Source organism: Hemiscyllium ocellatum, chromosome 12 (genome assembly GCF_020745735.1).
Source record: "Hemiscyllium ocellatum isolate sHemOce1 chromosome 12, sHemOce1.pat.X.cur, whole genome shotgun sequence".
In the NCBI taxonomy this organism is placed as follows: domain Eukaryota; kingdom Metazoa; phylum Chordata; class Chondrichthyes; order Orectolobiformes; family Hemiscylliidae; genus Hemiscyllium; species Hemiscyllium ocellatum.
Genome location: NC_083412.1, coordinates 81754347 through 81778427, shown reverse-complemented (window position 1 = coordinate 81778427; position 24081 = coordinate 81754347). Strand labels below are relative to the sequence as shown.

Sequence of the window (24081 nt, the reverse complement as noted above, 5' to 3'; positions counted from 1 at the left end):
GGGTTTGGGGTCTTTTAGTGATGGAGAAATGGAAAACTTTCTGGATTTTTTCTAGAGTATAGCCAAATGAAGCATGGATGCCAGTGGGAAGAAACTGAAGGAAAATGTAAATGAAGTCAGAGTCAAGTGAAAAGTGTTTTTGGGGAAGGGTTTTCATTTGGAGGAGGTTATAATACTGGCTGGCTGCTGGTGAGTTGGAAGAGCAAAGCTCATGGGTTTAAAATATGGACAAAAATTTTAAATTCAAAATATTAGCTTTCTGGTAGTAAATTAGGCTGGTGAAAATGGGGAACATGAATAGAGATTAGTGGATAGCACATGAGCAGCAAAGACTTCCAAAGCCTATGGAATAAAATAGGTGGAAGATGAAATGCTAATGACAGAATTATGGAGTACAATCTTGAAGTTTTGAATGTGTGAGAGTTTTTGGAGTCAGTGGGTAATTTTATGTTGTTAAGAAAGTGAATTTGGAAATTCCAAACAGGAATGAGTAGGATGTTAGCATTATGAGCAATCTGTAGCCTGACAGAATGGCTGGAATCTGGTGGGACAGCTGGATCAGGAGCTTCTGCGACCCCAATGTCCAGGTGGTGTAGGTTCTCGGACAAGTAGACAAAAAAGTAAAGAGAGATAGTAGCGAGGAAGAATTAAGTACCATTAGTACATGCCTATTAGTCATGCCAAAGGGTAGTACACAAAAGAATGAAACTGGAAAGCAACAACACCCCCAGATTCTATGGACTACCTAAAGTACACAAACCAGACATTCCACTCAGACCCATAGTATCGCTACCAGGAACCCCATCACACAAACTGGCTAAAGAGCTACAACAGAAACTGAAACACCTGATCACTGGATCCAGACACTCTATACAGTCAACACAAGAATTCTTGGACATCATCAGAAATATACACATAGACAAGGAAGAAACCGTGGTCTCATTCGATGTAATGGCACTGTTCACTTCTATTGACAAAACCCTAGCCAGAGAAACAATATCCAACCTGCTGGACATAATAACAGACAACAGGATGCTGAACCTATTAACAAAGACGGCATACTTAAACTACTGGACCTGTGCCTCACAACACACTTCACATTCAACAACCAGATATATGAACAAATCAATGGAACACCCATGGGCCCACCGATCTCCGGACTCTTGGCAGAAGCAGTAATGCAAAGGTTAGAAAAAACAGTATTAACGCAATTACAACCCAAACTCTGGGTCAGATACATGGACGACACCTTTGTAATCATTATAAATACAGAAATAGAGAACACACACCGGATCATCAACGCCACACTCACAGGAATCCGGTTCACGAGAGAGGAAGAAAAGGACAACTAGCTCCCATTCCTGGACGTGATGGTACAAAGAACACCGAATGGAGAATTCACCACGAAGGTATACAGAAAAGCCACACACACAGACCAAGTCCTGAACTATGAAAGCAACCACCCCAACACACACAAACAAAGTTGCATCAGGACATTATTCAAAAGGGCCACAACACACTGCAGCACACCAGAACTACAAAAAGAGGAAGAAGAACACCTATACAAGGTATTCACCAAAAATGGATACCCGTGCAATTTCATCACCAGATGCCTTAGGGAAAGACAACAAAATGACGACATGCCACAACCCAAAGGACTGGCCACACTCCCATACATCAGGAGCATTTCTGAACTGACAGCCATTCTGCTGCGACCACTAGGACTCATAACAGCACACAAACCAACAGCCACTCTCAGACAACAACTCACCAGGACAAAGGACCCGATACCCAGCATGAGCAAAACTAATGTAGTGTACAAAATCCCATGCAAGGACTGCACAAAACACTACATAGGACAAACAGGAAGACAGCTAACAACCCGCATCCATGAACACCAACTGGCCACGAAACAACACGACCAGCTATCCCTAGTAGCCATACACTCAGATGACAAACAACACGAATTCGATTGGGACAACACCACTATTATAGGGCAGACCAAACAGAGAACAGCCAGGGAATTCCTAGAGGCATGGCACTCATCCACAAATTCTATCAACAGACACATTGAACTAGACCTTATATACCGACCACTGCAGCGGACAGCAACTGACAACCGGAAGCGGCAGATTCAAACCAGTATAAATGCCGGAGGAATCATCACCGAAGCGCTTCACAGGAGGCTCCCAAACACTGAAGATGTCACCTAGACAGGGGACGAAACGTTTGCAACAAAAACTCCCAGCTCGGCGAACAGAACCACAACAACGAGCACCCAAGCTACAAATCTTCTCCCAAACTTTGAGTACACAAATGAAGAAACGGCAAATACTGTGATTGGATTTAAAACAATTAATCCAAGCAGAAAAAAGTTCACCAGAGAGAAGGATGTTGGAGCTGGTGACCACGTCAAAAACTACAATTGACATAATTTGTGACTTAGGTTAGGGCAATTTTAATGCTGTGGAGCATGTGGAAATTAGTTTGAAAGATGGAAAGAAGGCTTAATGTTCCATTTCAGTGTGTTTTGTTTTATAAGCTGACCATTTAGCTGGACTGGGACAGTTTAAGAAGGCTTGCTACAACCATCTCAATAACAATTATGGATGAGCAATAATTGCCAGTGACACCTGCCTCACATGAAAGAATTAAAAATAACTTCAATTATAGAGCTATAGAATTAAACAGCATGGAAATTGAACCTTTGGTCCAACATGTCAATGCGACCAGATATCCTAAATTGTTCTAGGGCCATTTGCCAACATTTGGCTCATATCCCTCTAAATCCTTTCTATTCATGTACCCACCCAGATGTTGTAATTGTACCCACCTCCATCACTTCCCCTGGCAACTCATTCCATACACGCACCACACTCTGTGTGATAAAATTGCCTCTCAGGTCCCTTTTAAATCTTTCCCCTTTCACTTTAATCCTATGCCGTCTAGTTCTCCCCTACTCTGAGAAGACAACTTCGGCTTTTCACCCTATTCATGCCTTTTATGATTTTATAAACTTCTATAAGCTTACCCCTCAGCCCCGACGTTCCAGGATAAAAAAAATTCAGCCTCTCCCTGTAGGTTAAGCCGTCCAATCCTGGCAGCATCCTTGTAAATCTTTTCTGCACTCTTTCAAGATTAACACCATCTTTCATATAACAGGGAGACCAGAATTGAATGCAGTCTTCCATAAGTGGCCTAATCAATGTCCTGTACAGCTGTGACATCACATCCAAACTCTTACACTCAGTGCACCAACCAATGAAGGCAAGCGTGCCCAAATGCCGACTTCACCACCCTGTCTACTTGTGACTCCAATTTCAAGGAACTATGCACCTGCATCACCAGGCCCCTTTTGCTTGGCAGCACTCCAGGACCCTTCCATTAAGTGTACAAGGCCTGCCTTGATTTGCCTTACCAAAATGCAGCATCTCACATATATTTAAATTAAACTCCATCTCGGCCTACTAACCAATATGATAAAGATCCTGTTGTACTCTGAGATAATCAACTGTCCTACACCACCTATTTTGGTGTCATCTGCAAACTTACTAACCATGCTTCATACATTCACATTCAAATTCTTTTATATAAGATACAAAAAGCAGTAGTCCCAGCACTAAGCCTTGCAGGACACAATTGGTCAAAGGCCTCCAGTCTGAGAAACAACCCTTCATCATCACCACCTTTTGTCTGTTACCTTCAAGCCAATTTTGTATCCAGTTGGCTAGCTCCCCCAGATCCCACATGATCTAACCTTGCTAACTAGCCTATCACGTAGAATCTTGCTGAGCAATTTTCTGAAGTCCATATATAGGCGATGTGTACTGCTCTGCCTTCATCAGTCTTCTTTGTCACCTCTTTTAAAAAAACTCAATCAAATTACTGAGACATGATTTCCCATGCACAAAGCTGTGTTGACCATCCCTAATCAGTCCTTGCCTTTCCAAACGCACATACATTTTGACTCTCAGAATCCTCTCCAACAACTTACGCACCACAGATGTAAGGTTCACCGATCTATAGACCCCTGGCTTTTCCTTACCACCTTTTTCTTAAAATTTTTTACGTTAGCACATCAACTTGGGTCAGTTGGTTAGATTCACTTCCCAACTTGCACCACTAGTTGTGACCTTGTGATCTACAATATATTTACTTTGCCTTTTTTTATCAATATTTCAGCTTTGTGATGACTTGAGTAAATGGTCACTGCGCCCTGAACCTGTGATAGCTCGCACCGAACACAAACAGCGGGCACAACAAATAACTTTTCTGATAGAAGCTATCTTGGGGAGTGCTAGTTTTGATTCAGTCTCTGTTTCTTCTGAAAAAGTAAGTGACTTAATTTTATACAAAACAATTTTTATTATAAGGATTGCTTTAATTTGCAAAATCTGCGACCTGTTAGGCATTCCTTAGCTGGACATCTTTAAATTATAATTTGATATTTTAGTTCAGAAGTCAGACGACACCAGTTTAATTTGATTTCAAATTGACCTGTTGGATTATAATCTGGTGTCGTCTGACTTCTGACCTTGTCCACCCTAGTCCAGCACTGGCTCTTACACATCATGGTGTTTTAGTTGCTGCTTTACTATGGTGTGGTATAGATAAAGTCTGATTCTTTTGAAACGATGCTGTATTAACTCATAGCCATAACCATCTGAGCTACTTACTGTATAAACCACAATGCTTACTTGCCTTTTAAGCAATAAAACAATCTTAAGTTATGTTTTTATGAAGAATTATCTCCCTTTTGCCAAAATGCATCACCTCACAATTCCATATCAAATTTCACCTGCTTTTGTTTGCCTATCTGCTACCCAACTGATGTCATATTGCAGTTGGTTCAGATCATCTTCACTGTCATATCTGTTCTTGTTTTCATCAGCAACTGTTGAAATGTCCATGATTATTGTTTCTAAAACCTTTTCTATGACTTATGTTAAACTGACTGCCCTATGAATATCCTTGCATCTCTTCTTGAACAAGAATGTTATATTTACCAGTTTCTAATATTCTGGCAATTCCCCATTTTTAGAGAATATTGCAAGTCCATCCACTATTTCCACTTCAACTTCCCTTAGTAACCTAGATTACAAGCCCAGGTGACATAGCTACCTGCATTAAAACAAGCCTTCCCTGCACATCTTGCCTGTAGATTTTCACTCTCTGTTTTCTCTGTCAACTCTGCTTCTATTGATATTTTGTCAGCATAGCTTAATAAACATCAATATAAAGTACTCCATATATTTTAACCTGGCTTCATGTTGTAAACACATACCACAATCCTTGTCCCTCATCTGCCCACCCACTACTTAACTTTTACATGATATTTGAACATTTTGGGGTTCTATTTTATGTTAACTGACATTCTATTCTCATATTCTCTTTGGCTGTTTTATTTTCCTTTTCGCTTCTAAACTTATCTTACTCAGCCTAGTTCTTGCTTGAGGAGTTCACCTGAACTGCCCTTTACACCTCTTTTTTTTTGTTTCATGATCTCTATCTTCCTCATCATCCAAGAAACTCAGGATTTTGTTCCCTGACCTTTGGTCCCCCTCAAATTGAACAGATCTAGCTTATTTCTGCCACATCTCTTCCTTAAAGATCAATGGGGCAATGCACCGGTAACCTGAGAAAAGTCGGGAAGAGTTGAGTTGTGGGGTGGTGCCTTGTCTTTCTGGTTGATGTTACAGACAGGAGAGACAATGGCCTAGTGGTATTATTGCTAGATTGTTAACCCAGAGAGATGCAAGTAATGTTCTAGTATCCTAGGTTTGTGTCTGCTTTGATAGATGAATTCAACAAAAATCTGAAATAAAGGTCTAATTATGACTGTGAAAATGTTCTTTATTGTTGGAACAACCAATCTGGTTCACTAATGCCTTTTAGGGAATGTACCTGCTGTCCTGTCCTGATCAGGCCCACGTGAAACTCCAGACCTTGCAAGGTCCACGTGAAACTCTAGACCTTGCAAGGCATCTTGCCCCTCAATGCAGCAGGAACATGAGAGCTTTCAAGGGCATAAGTTATATAGGTAGGCACCATGAACAGCTTCCAGGATCCTTGATGCAAACATCAAAGAGTTGACATGTGTGATCACAGAGGATTGCATATCGATGGATTGAAATCCTTTTCTATTGATGAAGTCAGCTGCACTATGATGTGGCTCTGTCTGTGTATCATGTATATAGTCTATCGTGCCCTACCCCTGGGGAAGCCAGCTATGTTGCCAAAACCTGCTGTCTAGGCTGCAGCACCAAGCTGATTGCAATTTTTGCTCTTTTCTGGAGCATACTTCCCAGCCAACTGCCAACTACCTCTTCATTTCTTCATGAAAAGAAAACTTGTGGACATGTGGAGCCAAGAATTTTGGACCAACATTTGAAACAATATAACTGGAAAGGTCATTAAATTTAAAAAGATGTTGGATGAAGATCAGTGCACAAATATGGGTTTAATGTCAAACTGAAATTTAACTAATAAACATGCAATACTTTGTAGGAACAAGAATAGGCTATTTAGCCCATTGAGCCTGCCCCATTCAGTATGATTATGGCTGATTGAACATTCAATGCCATTTGCCTACTCTATTCACATAATCATGTACAACACTGATAATCTGTAAGTTTTAACCTTAAACATGCTCAAAGATTGAGCTTCCATAGACTACTTTGTTACAGAACTCCAGAGGCTTATCTTTCTGAGTAAAATGTTTCTTCTCATCTTGGACTTAAGTAGCATCTCTGTCATTTTTTAAATTGTGCATCCTGATTCTCGATTCTTGAACCAGAGGCAACTTCTAACATGCATCTACCTGACTACCTCTTTAAGCACTTTGTAAGTTTCATCTCTCTTGCTTTGAAATGCTAGGGAATATAAACCTAAGTTTGCCCAATCTCTCTTCGAGGAACAGCCCCGCCATCCCAGGAACAAGTCTGATATTCTGTCTATGGCAACAGTGCATTCCCTAAGATGCCTCATAGAGTACTCCAGACATAGTATACCCAGCTCATATACGTTTGAAGCAAGGCTTGAGTACTCCTGTTTTCAAATGATTTTTCAATAAAGGCTAAGATACATGCACGCGCGTACACACACACACACACACACACACACACACACACACACACACACGTAAAAAAAAAGCTCTGGCAGATACCTTATTCTCAAATGTAAATGTTAAATTCAAGAAAAAAAAATTATGAAACACAGTAAACATAGGAAGTCATCTCAGATGTTTACAGTGTCTCTACAAATGGTTACCAATTAAACTCTTATCCAACGTGGACGTTCTGGAACCTGTTTCTTTGAACACCTGTAGGAATCATACACTGTTGTGTCTGACATATTTTAGACATAGTTTGGTCAGGAAATACAATCTTGAGATATCCTTTCAATCTATCTTTCAAAACACAGGTTTCAAGTGAAATGATTTAAAACATTTTCATTTCTGAAATGCTTCTCTCCAACTTGGTTTGCTCTTAGCAGTCTTTAGTCCAATTCCAGCTAGTTAAAACAGGAACTTGTCCAAACCAGGCACTGTTCTAACAAGCATGGTATGACACTTCGGTATCGTACTGAAATTGCATTGACCATACTAAATATCGTTAAGATTTGAACGATATTTCTGCTGCAGTATTGTAAGTGAAAGTAAAGTGGCCATGTCAGTTTTGGCAGAATTTAGAAATTATTTCAAGTTGTATTTTTTCACTGGGCAATTGTATTTTTTTTTCCCTGTAGATCTTAAGATATTCTGACTTCTGCGTACCATTGGCATATTTACTTGGCAACCCATACAAACTAATTGCTGAAGCAAATGTAGATGATTTTAGCAGACTTGGAGTTGCCTTCATGGAGAACAGACTACAGATGGATGATGGAATGGTACCTCAAAAAATAGTTTGTGAGTGCCTTTTTTGCTTTTATTTGGGTTTTATTCAAGTTTCAGTATTTTAGTTGCATTATATGCATACATTTAAAGTTCTTGGATAAGAGTTTAATTGGTAAACATCTATGAGATGACTTCCTATGTTTAGTGTGTTTCATAATTTTTTTCTTGAATTTAACATATAATGACAATGTAAAGATGCTAATGTGGGAACAAAAGAAATTCATATCTCTATCTTCTGTACACATTTTAAATCAAGTCTGTGAGTTGAAATAATATGTAGAATTTAAGTTGTTTTATTCGATACATATTGAGAATAAGTCAAGAACTATTATCGTTTTTTGGTAATTTACCAAGTTGCTTTTACATTGAGACACTCATGATATCATAGGACTAAGTTGTAGGAGGAACTGAGCCTCTACTAAGAATGAGATAACATTAATAAACGTTTAAAGACCATGTAGTGGTTGTAAAGAGATCAACTAGGAGAAAGTGAGGACTGCAGATGCTGAAGACCAGAGTTGAAAAAGCGCAGCTGGCCAGGCAGCATCCGAGGAGCAGGAGAATCGACGTTTCGAGCATAAGCCCTTCTTCAGGAATGAGGCTGGTGTGCCAAGTGGGCTGAGATAAAAGGTTGGGGGGGGTGGAATTTGGGAGAGGGGCACTGGGAATATGATAGGTGGAAGGAAGGGGAGGATGATAGGCCGGAGAGAGGGTGGAGGTGGAAAGGTCGAGAAGAAGATTGCAGGTCAAGAGGGCGGTGCTGAATCCGGGAGTTGGGACTGAGATAAGGTGGGGGAATGAGGAAGCTGGAGAAACCTATATTCATCCTGTGTGGTTGGAGGGTTCCAGGCGGAAGATGAGGCGCTCTTCCTCCAGGCGTCGTGTGGCCAGGGTCTGGCGATGGAGAAGGCCAAGGACCTACATGTTCTTGGCGGAGTGGGAGGGGGGAGTTAACGTGTTCAGCCACAGGGCGGTTGGTTGGTTGGTGATCAGCCAGTCGTCTTAAACCAGTCAAAAATCCCAAGACGAGTTGCCCGGTTCTTGAATTGCTGAGCAAAACTGAAACAGTTAGAGGTGATGGCAGAGACCAAACAGCCATCACGACCAGAATTGAAACCTTTTTGGACCCAGACAGGCCAGATTTTAGTAGAGGATGGCACGGTGGCACAGTGGTTAGCACTGCTGCCTCACAGCACCAGAGACCTGGCTTCAATTCCCGCCTCAGGCGACTGTGCAGACTCCACACAGACATTCTCTCTGTGTCTGCGTGGGTTTCCTCCAGGTGCTCCGGTTTCCTCCGTTAGTGAGGAGGAAGTAGTGTTAGGTGAAGGGGTAATGGGTCTGGATGAGTTGCGCTTCGGCGGGTCAGTGTGGACTTGTTGGGCCGAAGGGCCTGTTTCCACACTGTAAGTAATCTAATCTAATCTAATTATTATGGGGAGCAAGAATCTGGTGGCTAGGATTGGATACAAATATAACTGTGATAATGGGGCATTGCACAGAGTGCCAACAAGGACTGAAATTACTGCCAGCAGCTCCTCCACATTTGTGGGAATGGCCGGTATATCCTTGACTCAATTACACGTCAACTTGAGATGATGCTACAACCTTTACAAGGTTAAGTCATCCTTGGTTTTTTTTTAGAGGGATTGTAAATGCAAAGGTTTCAACGTATTTGTGTTGTATGATTTTAGGGCCCATTTGATTATAGCTAACAGATACTGCCTTAGGCAAAAGCTTTAAAGTTTTAAAAAAAACACTTTTACAAAGAAAGGTGAGTTGCCAGTTTTCCCAGCTCAGCTTTTCTCTGGTTAGGTTTAAGCAAGTAGTCAGTTTTTTGAGGCTGCTGGTCAAAGAAACAGCTCCATGCTGATCCTCTCTCCTGTAAAAACCTGTGCTTGATTATACCTTTTTTGCCAAGGGGCTGTTTATGGGGATGTTGCAAGTATATGGAGCAGCATCACTAAGTTGTGATAGAGTCAATTGGGTTTCTAAATAGTTATTTTAAATTCTGTTTTCTTTGGTTCATGTGTAAATAAATAGTTTTATTTAAGACTGAGTAGTTGGGCCAGCTGCAAACCTCCTGGAGTATCCACTTCATACCTGCTTAAAACAAGTAGAAAAGTTAGTGTCTGGGCTACCTTCTTGAAATGTTTTGAGGGGTTTTGATCTTCCTGGACTTGAGGTGGGGAAGGGTGAAATGGCATCAGGAATACCGATGCTGGAAGCAAGACTGTGCTAAGCAAGAAAGACAGTTTACTTCAAGGAATGAAGTTTGGTGTACGTACCATGGGAATGGCCACCTGCATGGATAAGAGTCATGATTGACATGAGATCAGATACAGTAACATATAACATTCGGATAGATGCAACAGCTCTGAACAAGCACATAGACCATGTAAAAACTGCAAACTCGCAAAAAGGGCAGGAGCAAAACATGCCTGGCTCCTTAGAAACATTTGAAAATGCTGGCAGGACCTGTGTGTTATTCCTCTCTGTCAACCGTTGAAGGGACTTTGGAACCTGAGATGGACACAGCGAATGTCACCACCTTGACACCTTTGCTGCCAGAAGAATAGAATAAACTTCTTCCAAGATGCTCTGAGTGCAAGTGGTGAGCTACTGTGCATTACGCACTGCCTGTATCCAAACCAGAGTTGGGCGAACCTGAGCCGGTGCTAAAATATTCCAGGAGGAGCTGTTTAAAAAAAAGAACTAGCCTTGGACCGAGGCGTGGGGAGAGGGATTAGTGATTATAAAATGGTCAATCAGATGGACCTCATCAAATAAAAATTCCTTGATTGTGGCTGTCAACTGGTACAATTAGTGAGCCTTGGCCAACAAATAAAAACAGGATTGTCAGACATCCTGACACTTTGAGAGGGGGTCCTGAGGGAGCTGGATCAGTGTCAAGGACTTTCCATATATAAATAAAATGTGATTTGGTGACAGCATACCAGCTTCTGACCACCTTACCAAATTTTAGTGCAATGCTTTCCTGAGAGTGGTGAGTGATCCTAGAATATGACTTCAAAGGTTGTAAAATCTTTCTTTTTGAATTTCTCTAATTGATTTTTTTGTGAATATTAATAATGCGTGTTTGTTTGGAGACACGATTTGCATGACTGTGAGCATGCACTTCATGTTTTTTCCTCAGAAATAGGTAGTGTCCAGTTTCTTTTGTACCTTCATGGGGTGTTGGCTTCATTATCTGGCTCATCATTTATTGTCCATCCTCAGTTACACTTGAGAAAGTGGTGGTGAACTGTGTTCTTGAAACGTTATGGTCCATTTGCTGTAGGTAGACCACATTCCATTAGGGAGAAAGTTCTAGGAATTTGACCAAGTGGCAGTGAAGGAACAGCAATATATTTCCAAGTCACTATAGTGAGTGGTTTGGAGGGGACTTTGAAAGTGGTGATGTTCCCCTGTATCCTCTGCTGTTGTCCTTCTAGGTGGTAGTGAGTTTGGAAGGCACTGTCTCATGAGTCTTGTGAATTTCTGCAGTGCATCTTTTAGGTATCATGCAAGATTGCTACTGTTGCTGGAGGAATGATGTTTGTGAATTTGACGTCAGTCCAGCTGACTGCTATTACCACTGTGCTAAATGGAATAGACTAGGTATTCATAAGCATGGTGGGCCATCAGGAGGCTCTAGCTTCTATTCAACCACAACTTGTATTTGGAAACGCAAGGACTGATTAGGGATAGTCAACATGGCTTTGTGCGTGGGAAATCATGTCTCACAAACTTGATTGAGTTATTTGAAGAAGTAACAAAGAGGATTGATGAGGGCAGAGTGGTGGATGTGATCTATACAAACTTCATTAAGGCATTCGACAAGGTTCCCCATGGGACACTGATTAGCAAGGTTAGACCTCATGGAATATAGGGCGAACTCACCCTTTGGATGCAGAGATGGTTCAAAGGTAGAAGACAGAGGGTGGTGGTAGAGGGTTGTTTTTCAGACTGGAGGCCTGTGACCAGTGGAGTGCCACAAGAATCGGTGCTGGATCCACTACTTTTCGCCATTTATATAAATGATTTGGATGTGAGCATAAGAGGTATAGTTAGTAAATTTGCAGCTGACACCAAAATTGAAGGTGTAGTGGACAGGAAGAAGGTTACCTCAGAGTACAATGGGATCTTGATCAGACGGGCCAATGGGCTGAGAAGTGGCAGATGGAGTTTAATTTAGATAAATGCGAGGGGCTGCATTTTGGGAAAGCAAATCTTAGTAGGACTTATACACTTAATAGTGCGGTCCTAGGGAGTGTTGCTGAACAAAGAGACCTTCGAGTGCAGGTCCATAGCTCCTTGAAAGTGAAGTCGCAGGTAGGATAGTGAAGAAGGTGTTTGGTATGCTTTCCTTTATTGGTCAGAGTATTGAGTACAGGAGTTGTGGGTATAGGACATTGGTTAGGCCACTGTTGGAATATTGCAAGAAATTCTGGTCTCCTTCCTATTGGATGGATGTTGTGAAGCTTGAAAGGGTTCAGAAAAGATTAACAAGGATGTTGCCAGGGTTAGAGGATTTGGGCTATAAGGAGATGTTGAATAGGCTAGGGCTCTTTTTCCTGGAGCATCGGATGCTGAGGGGTGACCTTATAGAGGTTTCTAAAATTATGAGGGGCATGGATGGACAAAGTCTTTTCCCTGAGGTGGGGGAGTCCAGAACTAGAGGGCATAGGTTTAGGGTGAGAGGGGAAAGATATAAAAGAGACCTAAGGGGCAACGGTTTCATGCAGAGGGTGGTACGTGTATGGAATGAGCTGCCAGAGGAAGTGGTGGAGGCTGGTTCAATTGCAACATTTAAAAGGCACCTGAATGGACATATGAATAGGAAGGGTTTGGAGGGATATGGACTGGGTGCTGGTACGTGGGATTAGATTGGGTTGGGATATCTAGTTGGCATGGACAAGTTGGACCAAAGGGTCTGTTTCGGTGCTGTACATCTCTATGACTCAATGTAACCACATGATGTACATTCTCCATTCAACTGTTACTACAGATTCAGGGCATCAAACCTGGTACATTGAGAACATTGCCAGGAGGATCATCAGGCACATCTAAAAATGAGATGAATAAGTCATGAACAAAAGAACTAATGTTATGACGAAAATAATCAAACATTCTCATCCATAATAATGATTGAGCCATCTGTGGATGGTCCATCTTGGCTTCTTCCTGAGCTCACTAATATCTTAGCGAGTTTTGAGAAGATCATAGATGTCAGTTTTCAGCAATTTGATTCAAATAAGTTGTCTATTTAATATGAAGTAAGTAATTATTTTTAAACACCAAGTGAAACAATATTTACGAAAGTAAACAGTTGACATGGATTTGGTATTGGCCATTCAGCAAGTAATTTTGTTCACTGGAGGCAAAGTATTCCTAGTGGAGAAAACTGACATCACCTCAAACTTTTAACAGTTATTTTAATATACAACTCTGTGGTTTCTGACACCTCAGGAAGCATTAAGATCATGAACTAGTCGTCACACACACACTCTGTCCTTTCTGTACTTCATCGGATGTAACATTATTTACTGTAATTAGCAAATCAATTGCAATGAGCTCTTGAATTGACTGAAGTACCTGCTAAGGACAGCTGGATTTGTTTTTCTCTGTCGATAAGGTAATTTTGTTGATCAGATTAAAGTTCTTAGTTTTTATGTAATCTTTGACACTACAATTGGAAAATGTTTTGGGATAATTCCTGACTAGTCTTTCTTTACATTATATCCTGATGAAGGGCTTATGCTCGAAACGTCGAATTCTCTATTCCTGAGATGCTGCCTAACCTGCTGTGCTTTGACCAGCAACACATTTGCAGCTGTGATCTCCAGCATCTGCAGACCTCATTTTTTACTCGAAGACTTTACATTATATTCAGTAATACATTGCACTGCATCACTCAATGTTACTGATTTCAAATGTATATGTATTTCTTTCAGCTCTCCAGCTCAATGAACCTGTTCAAATGAAATTGCTCGAATCAAGTGCTATGTTTCAAAAACAGTGGAAAGAGATTGGTCATCTCCAGGATCTTGATATTGCAATGGAACCATGTCATAAACATCCTTTAATCAAACCAGCAACTGAACAAAATATGGTTTTGTGTGGTGATCGCTGTTGTACAGTTGGTTCTGCTTGTCAACCAGAAATGGACGAACTTAAGGCAGTTCACAGTAAAGAGTTTCATATCGCCCAAGAGGCAAAGGAACTCGAGGAACATGAAGGCTATTGCCTTCACCTTGCCAGTTGCTCTGAGTGTTTGGAGTTGGAAAACAGCACCATTGAGTCAGTCAAATATGCCTCGGCAGAAAACCTACTGGACCTCCCTGATGATTATTGTGGAAGCTCTGATGAAACAGTGGTTGGGGAGGACAGTTTTATGGCAAATGCAGGACAAGGTAACAAAAATGGGAAACCTCCCAATGTATTGATCTATGTTGGATCTGATTACAGTCAATATCTGGTAAAATTTCAGCAAATAAAATCCGTCCTGTTGGATTGCCTTGACAATGAAAGCTATGTGATCTATCCCCTTCTAGAGGAACAGGTTCTAAAAGTTCCTTGGGTTGATAATTCTTTATTGTTGGTTGTGGCGTGTGATGATCCAGTGCCTGAACAGATTCATGCAAAGTTCATGACTTACCTATCCAAAGGTGGGAAGATTTTGGGACTCTGTACATCATTTTCATTTGGTGAAATCAAAGTAGCAGTCAAAAAAGAACTGAAAGGAAAGATTCACAGGTGGTTCTTCACTAAATCTAACAGCAAGGACATAAGCCTCCATGCATTTACCAGCGGCAAAGCATTCTTAAGAGAAACCAGTAGTACAGACGAAGCCACTGAAGATCTTGAGCTGTGGGGGAATTTGGCTAATCCTGAGAAGGACATCGTAATTGTACGTTTACCATATGGAGAAAATGGAGGAGAGGCTGTGCTCTGTCAGGTACGATGGATAAAATTTATATTTTATGTGGAAGAAATATTGTTTTTTGTTAAATAGATTTAAGCCCTTTCCCTGTCCTGAGGGAAATTTAGTAAGGGCATGATGGTCTACTCTTAAATAGGGAAAAGAAAATCTTTTTCTGATAAGTTTGTCAAACTTCTGTCATAACTTATTCTGCAATTCTTTGACTTCACTTACTCCTAGCATCTGAATTTTCTCCCTCAATTTATTTCTTTGTTCTCTTCACTTATTCCTATTTAACCTGATCATAGAAGTCATGGAATAATTAGATGAGGTGGAGTATTGAATACTCCTGGATTGCTATTTTGTTAGCTGTATGTGGCTAATCATAGTAATTTAAAGAATCTATTGTCAAACAAATGTAGAGTTGGTGTGAAAGAAGGATTTTCATTCAAATTCATTTCCCTGAGCAAAACCTTGAAAATTACAGACATTGCTAGGGGTTTTCTTTTTTGACTTTTTTCAATTGACTGGCAGTTTTTTGGTTGTGCGGTTACACATACAGGTTCACCTTGAAATTCCTCCTGATTCAAAAGAGACCCAACTGCAGCAGGATTTTAGAACACTTAAACTGAGCAACGCACTGCGATATGAAGTACTGACAGAAATTCTGACATATTTGCAACTTAGCTGTGAACTTAGTGAAGTTCCATCTCTGACACCAGTGTACCTTCTGACCACAGGAGAGGTAAGACTTCTGTTTAGCAGTGACATAGAAAGCTTAATTTTCTCTGGTTGAGCTGGATAAATGCTCCACTGCACATAATTTTATTAATACGTTTTGGTTTGAATTTAATAGTTGGGTTTGTGGGGGAAGCAATTGTGTGTATCTTCTGTCGGGAGTTCCTTAATATAGTTGAGAGATCATAATCCTGTATTACTAACACAATCCATTTTACTAGCGTGTGGACCCAGGCAAAGATTTGAGTGCACACTTACAATTGGATATTCTTTTCAACATCACCCTGTTCACCAAAGCCAGCCCCACGAGTCATTCACAAGCTGAGCATACTGCAAGACTAACTTGCTAATTGCATGGTTGACAAAACACAATTTCAAGTTTAAAATAATCCTTCAGTTTTTCATAGGAAACATATTGGCCTTTTTGTACATTTTAAAAATTGGCTTTCATTTTACAACTTTCAGATAATAAATTATCTTTCACAAGTGAAAGAAAGAGTATTTTGTGGTAATGACTAGTTCATCTTTCTTTCTCTGTTGTAAGCTTATAATACTTCTTTAAATCTCTGTGAAGGTGTGGGGGTATACATGTGATGTGCTATAAACCATCCCTTTAATTTTTCTTTGTCCTTCCTTAAGGAAAACAGATCAAATACTTACCTTTTGGTTCTCCAAGATAACTTCTCTGCTGTTTGTGGAAAGATATGCTTTTATTGCTTGACCTGTATGACTTTGGTCAGTGCCTTTTTAAATTTGTTTGTTACTAAAGGTCACCACCTAGTGGTAATATGAAGTCATAACCATATTTACAGGACAATTATAGAGTCATAGAACCATAGAAATATACAGCACACAAACGACCCTTCAGTCCAACTTGTCCATGCTGAGCAGATATCCTGAACTGCTCTAGTGTCATTTGCCAGCATTTGGCCTACATCCCTCTAAACCCTTCCTATTCATATACCCATTTAGATGCCTTTTGAATGTTGTAATTGTACCAGCTGCCTCCACTTCTTCTGACAGCTCATTCCATGCACATACTCCTCTCTGCATGAAAAAGTTGCCCCTTAGGTCCCTTTCAAATCTTTCCCCTCTCACCTTAAATCTGTGCCCTCTAGTTTTGGATTCCTCCATCCAGGGATAAATTGTTGATTTACTCTATCTATTCCCCTTGTGATTTTACAAACTTCTGTAAGGTCACACCTCAATTTCCAGTATGTAGTAAAATTTGAATTTTCTAAATGTTTAAACAAAGCAGTCTGAATAATTCAGCAAATTTAGTAGGTACAAATTAAATTATGGAATAATTTAAAATAAACAACTTTGAATTAAAGATGTGGGCAGACAGAGATAGATGAAAATAATTTCTGCATAATTAATGAGATAGAATAGATAGAGTTATAAATGGCACAAAACCTGGCCATATTGAGTATTGAGAACAGTTATAGCTCAGGTTGAGGTTCTGAATGTAGGTTTGCTCGCTGAGCTGGAAGGTTCATTTCCAGACGTTTTGTCACCCTACTAGGTAACATCTTCAGTGGGCCTCAGGCGAAGCACTGTACATGGTTCCTGCTTTCTATTTATATGTTTGGGTTTCTTTGGGTTGGTGATGTCATTTCCTGTTCTTTTTATCGGGGGTGGTAGATGGGGTCTAACTTGATGTGTTTGTTGATAGAGTTCTGGTTTTGTTTCTTCACCTAGTTTAATCATACATTCTTATTTCCTGTTCATAGCTTCAAACATTTCTGTATTCATAAAACATCAAAATTATATTTTAGGAAGATTTGTAAATGCTCCAACAATTGATTGGGCAAATCACTTGATTCTAAACAATAATTCTGCATATCTTTTTCATCTTACGTCAAATTTTCTTAAAATAGTTAAATTTCCATATTGTAAAAGGACCTTTTTTTTCTGTCATTTAGGTTTTCATTCTATTCTATTAATAATAGAGAGCAATTTCATCTGTTATCTAGGTGACCAATGGAAGTAGATAGTCAGTATTTACCTTACCCTAACCCATCATAATGTTTAATTGTGCTTTTCGGTCCTTAACCTTCTAGAGAAAAACTGAAAGGTAATTGACCTGAAATGTTAATTCTGTTTCTCTGTTCACAGATGCTGTCTGACTTGCTGAGTACTTCCAGCATTTTCTGACTTTATTTTGGACAGCAGTATTTTGCTGTTGCACACCTTGCCTTTCTCAGGTCCAGTGTAAGAAGTCCTAATTTTTCAAGTGCACTGTCTTGTTTTGAATACTATGTATTAACAGAAAGGATTACTTAGTAATCTATTGTAAAGTAGTCTCTTCAAGTTATGTTTTGGTAATGTGTCCATGTTAAGAGTTACAGTTGTGGGATAGGGAAGTTTTATTTTACCTGCTTATTCAATTTTTCACCATGTTTTTTCTTGTAGTGAACAGCGAAATATCTTTGGTCAGGATGGTTCATGCTGTGATTGTGTTCCGGTAATTAGTTCCAAATCAGAATTTCTTGTTCAAGGGTGCCAGAGCAGTAGGAGAAAAATCTGATTGTAACAGGAATTCTTGGTTATGATGCCTTTCCAAAAGCATTTAATTTTAAAATGCTGGTAATTTTTATTCAAATGCATGCTGCTTTGTGTTCACCGAAACTTAACTTAATTTTGAAGTATTAATATAAAACAAAGTATCCTCAAACTACAGAGATTTGAATCCAATGAGAAGAAAATGTAAGGAAAGGTCGGTATGGAGGTAACAGTTGTAAGTTCCTTTTTAACTCAACCATAAATGTCTGATATACATGATTGTTCAGTTGGGGTGGAATAAACACTTGCACCTGAGTTTACTGCTTCCATTCAGTCAATATTTTATCATCCACAAGGAGGCACTGCATGCCTAGAAATATCAAGAAATTTGAAAATGCAAAACTGGAATTTAAAATCATTATCTGTATTGGACTAGTGAACCTTTGAGGCTAACTTGATGAAGGGCTTTTGCTCGAAACGTCGATTTTACTGCTCCTCAGATGCTGCCTGAACTGCTGTGTTCTTCCAGCACCACTAATCCAGAGCCTGGTTTCCAGCATCTTCAGTCATTGTTTTTACCTATAGTTCTGGGAAATCAGTTTAATCTGTTGTTTCATTTATAAGCTTATTTATAGAAATCTTCTAAATGTAATTCAGACATTGTCATCAAAATCCTGTTGGATTAAAAACATTGAAGATGCAATTAAATATTATAAGATAAAACAGATTTGTCGAATGTTTGATAACCTTTCTCAGCAGGCCAGAGCTGATCATACAAAATGTGTGATGAAAAAATTGGTTGGGGACTTTTTTTTTAAGCTGAGATTTTGGTAGGTTTTAATGTCAAGAAGAAAATAATTAATGCGGGAAAACATGACGAGCTATATTTGCTCTGTGGGTATCTTTGTAAGTGTCTGTATTATGATGTGAATGTCACTGGCAAGGTCAACATTAATGCCTGTTATCACAACTCACAGGGGAGTGTGCTGGAAATAAGTCCCGCTCTTCCTTGAGTCATTATACAAGTTAAAGATTTTAAATGAAATGCACAAACCCCTAGACCATCTGATACTCAGACCCAGGTTGATATAAAGCATGGACCATTTGATAATAATCACTATTTAATACAGCTCATTAGATTCTAGCTACAGGGACACAATTAAACCAAATTAAGTAAACTCTACAAATTAGAACTCTTAAACCCTTACACACACACACACACACACACACACACACAAATAAATATAAACAGGGAGGATAAAAAACACGTGTGTAGATGGAAAACTGGGAAAACAGTTCTGTAGTCTTTGTTCAAAAGCATTTTTGAGTTGATTCTTGCTGATGTGAATGTTTCTTCTCAAACTTCCTTTTTCTGGATGTTTCCACTAGTTTGCATGAGACACAAAGTGGCCGGTTCACATTTGAAAGGTCTGTGACTTATCCAGTTCAAAGACACAGGTTGCAGCATCTGCTGAAGGAAAGAAAAGCTTAATTTCTTCAGGTTTGATAAGGCTTACAGCAGAGAACAGAGTGTATGTTTTTGGCTGCGGTAGATCTTCTGATTTCTCTTCTGATCTGACAAAGCTTCTGTATAGCTAACAACCAGTCATCTTGTTGACAGGCAGAGAGCCATTGTCATTGATAATTGATCCTAGTCTTCAAGCCAATCAACTTCATCTGTAAACAGCCTCTCAGCTCCAGTTAGCTGCACACTGTTTGTGTAGCTGTGGTTTCAGCAGTCTTCATAGTAGATATCAAATATGTAACTTTGAAAACGTGCAGCTGTCTTTGTAAGTTCCTTGGTTTCAAAACAGTTCCTTCTTATTTCAGAACACAGTTTCAATAGTACAGAAATAAAGACCGTCTTTATATCATCCTTAATAGTTCTTGAGAAGATGTTGGTAAGTTTCCTTCTCAAACTACAACAGCGGTTGTGCTGTTGACACACTAACAGTGCATTTAGAAAGAGGAAGTACCATTTGAGCTTAACACTGTTATTGCATCTGTGGTTTTCCAGGCCCCAATTTGAATCTCTGGCCTAGTTTTCTCTACACTGTTGATATGTGCACTCCTGCTGGCTACTGTTTTGAACCTTTGCCGATCCTTTGAAGCATTTTTCATACAGTGGCCATCACAGAATTATTGCAACATTTGGCCTATCATGTCTATTCCAGGTTGTTGAATGAGCATTTCACTTATTGCCATCTCCTGGTGACTGTGCACATTGTTCCTTTTAAAATGACAGTCTGCCACTCTTGAATATATTTTAGAACCTGAGTGCTTGCTGTTTGAGAGAGGTTCTTTTTCATATTTCTTTGATCACTTCTTGCAATCACTTTAAATCTGTGCCCTGTTGCTCTCAAGCATTTCGTAAATGGAAACAGTTTCACCCTATCTACAGTGCTAATGCCCTTCATGAATACCTCTATCAGTTCTCTTTTCAGCCTTCTCAAAGGGAAGCAATCCCAATGTCTCCAATTTATCTTCTTGCCAAATCCATTTCTGTAAATCTCTTCTGCACCTTCTCTAACAACTCATGCTCTTCCTGAAGTATAGTGCCCAGAACTGAATGCAGTACTCCAGTTGTATCCAAATCAATATCTTATACATTTTCAATGGAAAGTAAAAATACATGGATGTTAGCAAAAGTAGAACTCCTTAGAGTAAGGAATTCAGAGACCCAAGATGTGTTTGGATAAAACCCTGAAGAGATTATTTGAAGCTGAGAACATTTTAAACTTTTCCTGGAGTTTTCAAATAGTTAACTGATTTTTCAGACTGGGAACTTAAGTCTCACTGTGGAATGGACTTGTTGATCAGAATGGCCAACTGTTTAGGTCACTCGGGTGAGTGAAAAAAATTAGAATGTAAATTAGAGAAGAATTCAGGAATTGTATTCCTGAAAATTTAAAAACTTATTTAGATGAATGTAAAGTATTCAGGATCAGAAAAGCAGCAGTTCTCGTAGAATTGTGGAGTAATAGAATTGTTACACTGCAGAGGAAGGCCAATTGGCCCATTGTGTCTGTAAATTAAAGTTTGAAATATTGTTGCAGGACAAGAGTTGTTAGTGTTATTTTCTGTTTTCTGGGAGATATTAAAAACTATACTCACTGGACCTTATCAAATCAAAAATCAGTTATATAGCGAGTAGCCCAAATAGGAGAAAGAATCAGCGAATGTGTCATGATAAGGATGATAGTCAAAAGAAAAAAATCAAATTTTGAAACAATAAAATGAAATACTGTAAATGAAATGTACAGAAATCAGGAACAAAAATAGAAAATGCTGGTCACAGGTCATCTCAGAAGGAAAACACAAGTAAACATTTTTGAAAGTCAAAATAGGATCTTTTTTCATTGATGCTACCTGACCTGCTGACTCAATGATGTGTTGGCATATAGGGGCACTCACTTTGTGTTCTGCAGTATGCCTAGTGGGTTAATCAACATGCTTTTTTGATGGCATCCTGAATGATCTATGTGCTAGCCATTCCCAGTTATCTGAGAGAGAAGAGCAGCTTTGGGATATGAAATCAAAGAAAAATAGATTACCTTTGGGGAAAGACTGCTATTTGAGCATATAATTGAAACTTACTGTTAATTGGAGGCAGGTTCAGTGGAGGCATTCAAGAAGACATTATTTGAAGATGATTATGTGAATAGAAACAGTGTGCAAACATCTGAGGAAAAAAGCAAGAGATTGGCACTAGGTATTGACGCTTGTTTGAAGAACCAGTGCAGGCATGAAGGTTCGAATGGCCTTATCCTGTACTGGAACAATTATACAATTCTGCAGTTTTAATAAATTTATGCTGTTGAAGAGGAGCATGAAAGGCTGTGGATATAATCCATCAAATAAGAGTGTGAAGGAAGCTAGAAGAGAGAGAGGGATTTGGATATTCTGGATTGAAAGAGTTTTGAATGCACATGATTTTTAGGAGTTGTTTTCAGCAGTAATTACTGACATCAGAAGTTACTACTAAGAGTTGTAAGGCACCACTGGCTGTTTTTGTTGAAGTCAAATAACTTTGAAAAGCAGACAAGCAAAGCTTTTAAGAGAAATAAGGTGTGAGTTTTATGACGTTATTTGTGGACAGTCTGATTTCGGAGGGCCTGTAGTAAAGATTGTACAGCGATAGTCTCTGAACTAAAGTCACTGTTTCAGTACATACCGAGGTATGACAATCAATGGAGCAAACCGCCAAGAAGCTAGCCAATAAAAACCTTTCAGTCTCCTCATAAAGAAACCTTACATCATTAAAGTATCTTCTGGGGCCAGAGATAGTTCCAAAATCAGTATCTTCAACTTTCAGAATTTAAGAGAAAGTTAAACTGTTACTTTCATTCAAATAGCTACATGTAACTGACTTTTCATCTAAACTGAGGACTGATTTAAAGATCTCCAATAGATCCTATAGCTGTCAGTATTTTGTTCTTGACATCAGGAAGTTGATTGGATTGTGAGAAGTCTTCAAATTTCCTTTTTTCCACAGTATTTGTGCAGAGCTGTATTGTCTATCATATGAATGAGCTGAATTTCTCATATCGTGGCTGAGGCAATTTTGGGAGTTTCATGGAGAATTTTTCTTGGTGAGCTGTAGGGAGCCTTATTGTGCAATTTTACAATACTCACCTTGTTAAGCATGAATGTCAGCACTGCTGTTGCGCTCGCACTCAGTGGCAGCAGAAGTGCTTGCTGACAAGAGTTTCCAGCCTTCCTGCCACCAACACCATACTTAAAGTCCACCTGCTTATCAGCTCAAATACTGCATGCCAGGATTTGCCTTGAAGAATTTCAGAGGATATGGCTGAGAGAGTCAAATTGGCATGCCGAGTCATGGACTGTGACTTCGAGATTGAGATAGTGGAGAAGAAGAATACCCTATTTCTTCAGGAGTGCCAGAGGAAACCATGCCACGTGACCCAGTCAGCCTGGTCTGAAGTTGCTACTAGACCATTGCTGGTTTCCACATTCCAGGGGAATGTTGGAAGAATATTAATGACATTTTGTACTCCCTAAAGGGCTAAGTATCACCATCTTCTCTCTGTTACCTGACATTTACACTAATTTTGTACCCACTCCCACTATTGAACTTTTCCCTAATGACTCTCATTCACTTCATCTCCCAAACAAACAACCCATGCCACCCCCTGCATTTCCTACTCATTTGGGGTAACTCACCATATTCCCTCTACCTGCACCAGCATTAACACCTGTGGCAGCCCTGGCTATCTCAGTCAATTCCTGCCTTTGTCTCACTTCAAGAGCAAACAACCTGCAAAAGGGCATTAAGGGCGAAGATGTGTGATGGAGTGCCCAACATGTGTCTGTTCATCCCCTGCAAGGAGAGGACCAGATCCCTCATGTAGTGATGCCAGGGTACTTGTGGCAGTACCTCCATGTCCTGACAATTATGCAGGATTCATTGTGATGTGCTGAGTTGTTCTCCTACAATTATCATTGTGGATCTGGTCTTAACATAAAGTCATAGAGATGTACAGCACGGAAACAGACCCTCCGGTCCAACTTGTCCATACTGACCAGATATCCCAACCTAATCTAGTCCCACCTGCCAGCACCTAGTCCATATCCCTCGAAACCCTTCCTATTCATATACACAGATGCCTTTTAAATGTTGGCAGCTCATTGCATACATGTACCACTCTCTGTGTGAAAATGTTGCCTCTTCGATCTCTTTTATATCTTTCCCCTCTCACCCTAAACCTATGCCCTCTAGTTCTGGACTCCCCCTTCCCAGGGAAGAGACTTTGTCTATTTTCCTATCCATGCCCCTCATGGTTTTATAAGCCTCTATACGATCACCCCTCAGCCTCTGTGCTTCAAGGAAAACAGCCCTGTTCAACCTCTCCCTATAACTCAAATCCTCTAACCCTAGCAACATCCTTGTAAATCTTTTCTGAACCCTTTGAAGTTTCACAACATCCTTCTGCTAGAAGGGAGACCAGAATTGCACGCAGTATTCCAAAAGTGGCCTAACCAATGCCCTGTACAG

General features: G+C 39.8%; 1 protein-coding gene across 2 annotated transcripts in view; it reads left to right on the top strand.

The window, feature by feature from the left end:
- The window catches only part of hlcs (holocarboxylase synthetase (biotin-(proprionyl-CoA-carboxylase (ATP-hydrolysing)) ligase)), a 150468-nt gene that overhangs the window by 18860 nt on the left and 107527 nt on the right, over positions 1–24081 (top strand). The window contains exons 2-5 of one of the 2 annotated variants that reach the window (XM_060833777.1): positions 4183–4332; positions 7747–7909; positions 13855–14858; positions 15385–15567. In XM_060833777.1, the coding sequence (XP_060689760.1) occupies positions 4183–4332; positions 7747–7909; positions 13855–14858; positions 15385–15567 (1500 nt within the window). The remainder of the gene's footprint in view (positions 1–4182; positions 4333–7746; positions 7910–13854; positions 14859–15384; positions 15568–24081) is intronic. The other variant, XM_060833778.1, reaches the window with a different exon arrangement.